The following is an 8,413-nucleotide window of genomic DNA, read 5'->3' as shown; positions in this document are numbered from 1 at the left end:
TGAAGGGCCGAGTTTGTGAGTCCAGGGCCCCCGCTGGCTGTGTGGTGTGGGGCAGCTCCTCACCTCTCTGCCCTCATTTTCCTTACCCAGCAAACGGGACTAGTAATACATCCTTTCCGGGGTTATCATGAGGGTTAGAGACGCGGTGTGTAAAGTGCTTCGCACTCTGCTTGGCTCATAATAGGTAACTGGTTTACAAGCTACACGTGTGCCAGTATAGAGAAGATGATTAAATTTCTCTTGGCCAGAATGTCAAGTTACAGCCTTAAAATGGGGTGTTGTAGGGATTTTAGAAGTGATGAGTGGGCTAGAGTGAGTGAGGGGAGGTCACCACAGAGTTTTTAATTAAGTGATGCCATTAATTTTTTTTGCCCACTTGGCCAAAGCATCTGCTGTTACGAATTATTTGGGCGGAAAAATCCAGAATGTTTCCCTTAATGGGAATTTTTTTCTTTGTAGATATAAACAATCGATAATAGGCTAAATCATAAGTAATAGATTCAGCATTCTGAATGTTCTATATAGCGAGGGTATCTTCTGGCCCTCCCTCCTTCCTTCTCTCCTTTTTTTGGTGGAGGAGAGCTACATGTAAACCTTTTGTACTGAGTTCTGTAATCCCACATCACTTAATTCTACTTGTGTCAGCAAGGCTTAAAAAAGATGGCTTCAAAGGAGGCAGATGGGGATGACCCAAAGAAGTTTTTCCAGAAGTACTGGTTGAAAAGCAAGGGGAACATTTTCACTATGTTTTGAGAATACACTGTTAATAATGTCTATGGAAGGATTGCAACCAGAAAAGTAGCTGAATATTTCTTTAGGGAAGGAAGCTTTGTACACGATGCTTTAAAGAAGGCTTGATTGTGTGTAAAGTTCTGTTTCTTTTCCCCACTGCAGTTTGTCCCTTAATTATTAACACTGGCAGATACTGGGAAGTTAGGCAAATAGGAATTGCTATTAAAATTGGCATACCCTTCCTCTGATTAATTTTAGTTTGCTGTGTATAATTCCAAAGCTTTTTTTGTATACTGTGTAAGAGATGACCCGAGAGCTCAGATACTGAGCAGATTAAAAAGAGATTGGATTTGGTCATTTTATTAAATTGCAGGCTTGCTCCATGTTGCCATCGCAGCACACGAACTGGTTAAACTCTCAAAAATGAAAAAATTGAAATCATTACAGGTCTGTCTTCACTTTAGGCAAAGCTACTATTCATACTATGATGATGAAATTTGTGAGTTTGGATTTATGAGATAACTACATTTGCAAGGTGTTTACTCTCTGAGGATTCACTGTGGATTCTTGTAAATAATGCTCTGTTCTCGGGTGTTTAATGTTCATTCCCATTACCAAAACGTGTTCTGTATACACTTTAATTAAGAAGTGATGCCCACATATTTTGGTTTTCAACAAGCATTTACTTTTCATACTGAAGTGAGACAGAGAGTGGGTATATTGTGACTGGTTACTCATTTAACAGTAAATTTAAAATTTGCAGGCTCTTGGCCCTGTGTTTAAATAAATGAGTCATGAAACTAGCAAACTAATTTTAAACTGATAAACCTTTGTGAGCCTATTATTTCCAATATAGGTTATGTCTGATAAAAATTATTGTACAACTGCAATGTACTTTTTTGATACGCATGCCTGTAGCTGGACTGTTAGTAGTTACTGGGTCCCTATCCTATACTATGAATGTCACATCTGTTACAGCTATTTCTCATCCCGGTTTTATACATGAGGAAATTGAGACTCAGGATACTTTGTTCAAGGTTATAGAGCCTAGTAAATTGAAGAGCTGGAATTGAACTTGGTTCCGTGCTGTTTTCAGAAGTGTTGCTGTTTCCTGTTACTTTCTTTTTTAAGATTATTTTTAACTAACCTCTAAATCCAGCATGGGATTTGAATTTACAACCCCGAGAACAAGAGTTGGGCACTCCACTGACTGAGCCAGCCGGGTGCCCCTGGTTTTTGTTACTTTTAATAATGCTGAATCCTCCAAAAAAAAAAAAAAAAAAAAAAACAAAAAAAAAAAAAAAAAAAGCCAAACCAAAAAAACAAAACTGATTTCTCTGAATTCTTCGTTTGTCAGATAGACCTGGGTTCAAGTTCAGACTCTAGTACTTGCCAGTTGTCTGAACTTGGGTGAGATACTTAATGTTTTCTTAACTTTCCTCAGCACTAAATTCTGGATAACAATGCTTCTCTACTTCAGGGGGTTGTGGGGAGGGTTTACTGAGATAATCCACAGCACTATACCTGACAGACAACTGGTTTAGTAAATGCTAACTGCTTAACAAATTATATTATAGTTAATCCATGGAAACTGGTGAGGGCTTTGGCACCAAGATGGGTTTTACGTGGTGGTTGGGTAGGAAGAGTAGGGGAAATGGATGAATGGTTGAATGAGTTAAGTGAATAAAAAACCATGTAAACCATGTATCTGTTAACTCATGCCTATTATTATTTTTTTAAACCAGTTTGTTGTCTTGGCAGCAGGTCAGCACATAGCTATGTTTTAAATTATTCACCTGGTGATCACTTTCTCTGGGTAAAGTAATTATTGTGCACGTTTTTAGCAAAGTCTGCTGCTACCACTAGATGGAATCTGCCCTGTGTTTTTGGAAATAATGGAAAAAAATAAGTAGTTGTGGCGTAACTCTGAAAAGTGAGCTTTTCCCCCTTTTTGGGGGGGAGTTACTTCTGTCTCAGTTTCTTTGAGTCTCTAGGCACTTTGAAATATTCTCAAAAATAGGAAAAATTTGTATACGTACTTGGAATATTCATGTTCATAAAACCCTCCTGTAGAGCACCATCCATTCTATCTTGCTTATTTGGCTTTGTTAGATACGTAGTTTTAAAAATAAATTTGATGTTGACTCGAAAGTATTAAAATTTAATCTGCTTCCTTCCGGGGCCATAATTCTCTACTCTGTTGTCCTTGGTTACCTTGGAAATCTCATTGCTGTCACAAGCACAGGGTTCTGACTGCAGGGGTAAAATGAGCATCTGGGCTGCACAGATTCCCAGGGGCCTTGCTGTCCTTGGGGCCAGATGCCCCTCCCAGCAGTTAGAGTGGGAACCTGGCCCATGTGCTTTTTAGGCAAGAATGTGATTCTGAATCTTAGCTCTTTGTGAAGAGGGCTCTTCCAAATCCCAGACTAACAGATCTTAGATCTTTTGTCAGAAGGACATCATCTTTTTGTCCATGCGTTTGTGTTTTTGGAAATGAGGTTCTGTGGTCAAACAGGGCCACCTTATTTATACTGTGTTCTGAAGTCTGAACTTAAGTGTTTGGAAATTTTTGAGTCATTTAAGGAGGAAATGATCTTCTTGTTATGTAATTCCCCCTGCCTTCCCACAATTCAGTTTCCCTCTTACTTGTGATTAAAAATACTAATGGTACTCCTGGTAGGTCCCAGGCTCTGTCATGCAATTTTTATTGAGTCCTGTTGTGTGCTAGGTGATGGGAATAGAATACCAAGTGGAGGAAGTTCTGTCTTTGAAAGAACCTACAACTTAAGTGAGAGAGGCACACATCTTACAAACAAATCCAAGTCAATGTGAGGGCTTTGGCTGTAAGATTGTCCAGAACCGTGGCTGCCCAGGGATGGCATTGGTCAAGTGTGCCTGGGGCTGTCGTTAGGAGGGCCTTGTGTAGTGATGTGTGATTGAGTCTCGAGGTCAAGGTGGTCATCTGTGGGTTACCACATGCTTTAGTCACTAAAGTCTCAAAATGGTCTTCTGTGTCTGCCTCCTTGCCTTAGGTGAATATTGATCCACTCCTGAGGTGGTGGCCAACTAGGCCTCTGATAGGATTTTCATAGTGTGCAGTTTACAGAGGGCTGCTCAGGCCAAGACTTTGGAGGGATCCTTAATTCTTCTCTTATGCCCCACATTTCTAGACATTGCTGCCTTTCTTCATGGAGCATATGCCTCGTAAGCCTGTACTATCTAACATGGTAGCCTAGGATTAAAAATTCGGTTTCTCCACTGTACTAACCAAAATTCAAGTGCTCAGTGGTATCGTTGTATATCGGACAGTGTAGATTTAGAACATTTTCATCCTTGCAGAGAGTTCTGTTGGACAATGCTGTTTCAGACCCTTGCAACTCAAAGCAGGGCCCACTGGCCAGCAGCACTGGCATCACCTGGCAGCTTGTCAGCACTGCAGAATCTCAGATCCCACCTTAGGCCTCCTGAAACTGACCACGTTTTAATAACATCCCCAGGTGCATTATGTGCATATTAAAGTTTGAGAAGCACTATTCTTCCAAGAGTGTGCATCCTGGCTGCACAGTAGAATCACTTAGGGCCGGCGGGGGGGGGGCGGATTTTGTAGAACACAGATGCCTGGTCTATTCCCTGAAGTCTGACTTACTGGTTTGGGTGGGGCCTGGAGCATTGGCATTTTTTAAAGCTTCTCCACAAATGGGGTGGTAATCCCTGCAGTAAACAGATAATCAAGTAGTGTAACATCAGTTACACTATCAGTGATAAGAAAAGTTGAGTGGAATTCCGGACTAGAAAGGGACTTTGGAGATTGGAAGACAAATCAGGAAAGGTCTTTCTGAAGAGGTGCCATTAGAGCAAAGCCTGGAATGCAGTGAGGAAGCCAGCCAGGGAAGAGTTGGGTTGGAAGTAAGAACAGCATGTGGGGAGGCCGGAAGATGTGAACAGGCTGGGGCATTTAAGGACAGGAAGAAGGCGGTGGGCGAGGAGGGAAGAACGAGGGCGGGCAGGGCCAGGTCACAAAGGCTCTGAAGGTCTTGGGAGGGAATTGGACCTTGTTCTCTGGGATGGGAAGCTATCAGAGGGTTTGAGCAGGGAATAACTTGATCTGATTGACATTTGACGTTTTACAAATGTCACGGTGATTGTTTTAGGGAGAATAGACCAGAGAGGAGAGGAGGAGACTGGTGGGGCTGGGAGTCTGGTGCAGTCATCCAGGCCAGAGGGTCTTGGCCTCGGTGGTAGCGGTGGGGGAGAGGAGAGGTCTGGTGGAGATAGTGTTGGTGTGCTGGGGAGAGGTGAGCACAACAGTCAAGCCCGGTTCACCCAGGCGACATGGACAGTGGACCTCCCCTGTCTCTGTAGTGAAGCTGAAGGTCTCTGCTGCTGCTGCTTCATGTCAGCATCAAGGCCAGCTGTGTCCTGCTCAGCCTCACTAGTTCTAGGACTTCTGTTAGGACCAATCCTGAGTATTTATTTTGTTTCACAGCAGACTGGGATCAGGGAATATGAAAGCAGGGCAAAATAGACCTAGGCTGGAGGGACATGTTCGCTTCTCTCCTCTGTGGTTTCCAGGCTGAGGATAACCGGTGACACTGTCTTGGCTGTGTCAGATGCCTGAGATCCTGTCCCTGATCCAGCTCCCCAAACGCTCCTCTTCCCCCACTAAAAAGAGGTGCTGAGTTCACCTGGTCACTGTCCTGCAATAGAAACCTGCCTCCTTTGCTTACACTTGTATGTGTCGTATGTCCTTAAAGCCGTTGCCAGGGCCCTTCCAGGTAGTTTTGTACCATTATCGTTTTATCACGTGCGTAATGTTTTGGAATAAACGGGCCATTAACCAGAGCTGGAGTATGCCAGCTGGATTTTTATTTGTATTTGGTTTTGTTGAGTTTATTGATTCATAAATGTATGTTGGACACCTACCAATATGTTGTCTTTGCCAGGTGTCAGGGTTGTAAAAGAGGACAGGGCTAGCTCCTTCCCCATAAGCCACTATATTCTCATCTTTTATGTGCAGTTATAGTTTATCCTCTTAGCCTTTTTTGTGCCATGGACCCCTCTGACACTCTGAGGAAGGTGGGGACCTTTTTTCAGAAAGATGTTTTAATGCATCAAATACAATATAGAGGAATTAAAAGGGAACCAAATATATTGAAATACAGTTAGCAAAATATTTGAAAAATCTGTCATTAAATATCAAGATTTGGTGGTGGGTCTAATAATAAGTACTTTAATTTTGAAGTACCGATGAGTGTAAGGAATATTGTGAGATATTTCAGACTTTGAAGTTATATTAATATATCCTTTATTGGAGTCACAGATGCTGCTAATGTTACCATGGCATGTTGCTTACATTCGTAATTGACGAAAATGCCAAATTTCAGTTAGGGACTAGTGAAATACAGATGTCATTCTTTTTTTCCAATCCAGGTTTATGGGACCCCTTGAATTCAGACAAAGAATTTGAGGCTTGGTGGTGAGATTCTTTCAGTTAATTGTTTTTGGAGTGAGTGATTGATCCTATAACGATGCTCTTTAAGCAGGCTTCACAGTTCTTGCCCTGTCATTGTCGTGAGTTGGTTCTTCAAGTCTAGCTGAGAAGCGTTCTACCCGAAGCCATTGTTAAGATGATCGAGTAGAAGGGTGTTTGGAGGAATGGGGGTGCTGGGTCGAGCTGCCAGCTGTGGTTTGGCAGCCATGGTGCGCCCGCCCATTTTCAGGGTTGGGGCTTGGCAGTTTCTCATACGGTCCCAGGGGTTTGTTCACGCGCTTGGGCATGCCTTGGAGTTCAGCAAGACTGTGAGTGCGTCTACGAGTCCTGTACTTCGGCCCCAGAGCTGGGCTGCCTGTCTGCAAGCCAGTGCCCCCGTTTTTACCTTTCCTGTTTTGCTGGCATGTTACACACTAGCCTTGACTCTCTGTAGGGCAAGCTGGTTTGTGAAGAACTAGTATGTTTTCAGGGACCTTCTGCCTGGAGTTTGAAGGGGAACTTGCCAGACTTGTTCTTGGTGAGATTACATATTTGAGATGCTGCTGCTGCATGAGCGTGTTGGGGTGACAGCCACAGCATGGCTGAAGTGTTATTGCCGGTCACTTTTTTTTTCCTCTTGCTTTTCTAGCATTGTTGGGGTGCTTACTGTGTGCTTGACATGCTTTAAGTTCTCTCCCTATACTATTACCTTGTTTAATCGTTACAAAAACCCTACGCAGTTCAGAGGACCTAAGCCACCTTACCAAGATCGCAAAGCTAGGAAGTGGTGGAGGCAGAATTCACACTCAAGCATTCTGACGCGAGAGTCAGCTCTTAGCGGCCAACTGCCTCCGTGTAACCTGGCCCAGAAGAGGCCCTCCGTGCTGATGCCTGTGTGGCCTGCAGGACACCTCTTGCTGTTGGTGTTAGTGAGTAGCTTCTGTTGGATTTCTTGAGTTGCTGCCTCTGGGAAATCCTTACTGCTTCCTCTCTGCCCTAGCTGCTGTAGAAATGGTTTCTCTTCCCTCGTTTCACTGCTCTGCCAACATGCCCAGCCCCGCAGAGCTGAGTGGCCCAGGGTATTGCTCACACCCTGGCGGGAGGCCTGCCCTGCTAACGGTATTACTAATGATGTCATCTTTCCACTCGATCCCGAAGATGGCTTTGTCAATATGAATTTATACACAGATGCTGTCAATAAAATCAGGTGGCTGATGAAGACAGCTCCCTCTAATGATGAATTTCCTTGTCTTTTAGGATTCTAGCAAGGTGATCAGGATTTGGAGGCCTCTTTCTTAGCTTCCCATAAGAAATCACATTCTTATTACAGTTTTTTTTTTTTTAAACAAGCTGTGGTCAGTTTTATTAAAGAAAAATTTTGCGTGATTTACTTTTCACCAGTCTGTTCTGGCATGCTTCTGATGATATCAGAATCACTTGGATCAATGAGAGCCAGCGTGCATACTCTGTGGTATTTCCCACATGCTGTGCCCAATTCAATATTATTGCCACTGTAGTGATGGACATCAGTTTTGGCCAACACGGTGTAGTATTCTATTTCAGATTTCCTCAAGGCTGGGTAGTTGTTGGCGAGGATGACCAGTTTAGCTTTGCCATGTCTGATCATTTTCAAAGTCTGCTTGTACCCCAGCACGTACTTCCCACTTTTCATAACGAGCTGGAGCCTAGAGTTGATTGACTCCAGCGACTTTTTCGTTTTCTTTGCGGCCACCATCTTCCTGCCTTAGATGCGGGACGGCCCCAACCAAGAGCAGCCACCAAAATGGATGGGAGAGAAAAAGGGCTACAGTTTTTTTTTTTTTTTTAAACTAACTGCACAATGGCTTACATTTGAGTTCAGCCTTAATTGTGTTTTAAGGACTGTGCTGTGTTTTAAATTGATTATTGAATCCTTTCAGTGATACTTTGAGGTAGGTCTTGTTATCTCTATCTCACAGTTGAGGAAGTTGGGATGGAGACAAGTCACTTGACTGCGGCTTCCCCATCCCACACTAGCGGTTGCCTGAACCTCCCAGCCACACTGATGTTAACCCTGCTGTCCTGGCTCTTACTCCTTTTGGTCCTTAAATGCATCACCTGATGTCTCCTGCTGGCTTCTCTTTTCCTCTTTAGGTATCTCTGTGGGTCTCTTTAGTGCAGGTTGATCATTATAGACCTTCTGTAGGCTGGTCCCCATTGTTGCTGACTTAG

The 8,413-nt window shown here is 43.4% G+C and overlaps 1 protein-coding gene across 1 annotated transcript; it reads right to left on the bottom strand.

The window, feature by feature from the left end:
- Window positions 1-7,546: 7,546 nt before the first annotated feature.
- LOC100482014 (60S ribosomal protein L30) lies at window positions 7,547-7,988 on the bottom strand. Its single transcript, XM_002923230.4, has one exon. The coding sequence runs from the start codon at window positions 7,935-7,937 to the stop codon at window positions 7,590-7,592; it is 348 nt and encodes a 115-aa protein (XP_002923276.1). The 5' UTR covers window positions 7,938-7,988; the 3' UTR covers window positions 7,547-7,589.
- Window positions 7,989-8,413: the final 425 nt, after the last annotated feature.

Source organism: Ailuropoda melanoleuca, chromosome 4, assembly GCF_002007445.2.
Source record: "Ailuropoda melanoleuca isolate Jingjing chromosome 4, ASM200744v2, whole genome shotgun sequence".
NCBI lineage: Eukaryota > Metazoa > Chordata > Mammalia > Carnivora > Ursidae > Ailuropoda > Ailuropoda melanoleuca.
The sequence above is the reverse complement of the archived record's forward strand: the minus strand, read 5'-3'. Positions and strand labels throughout refer to the sequence as shown.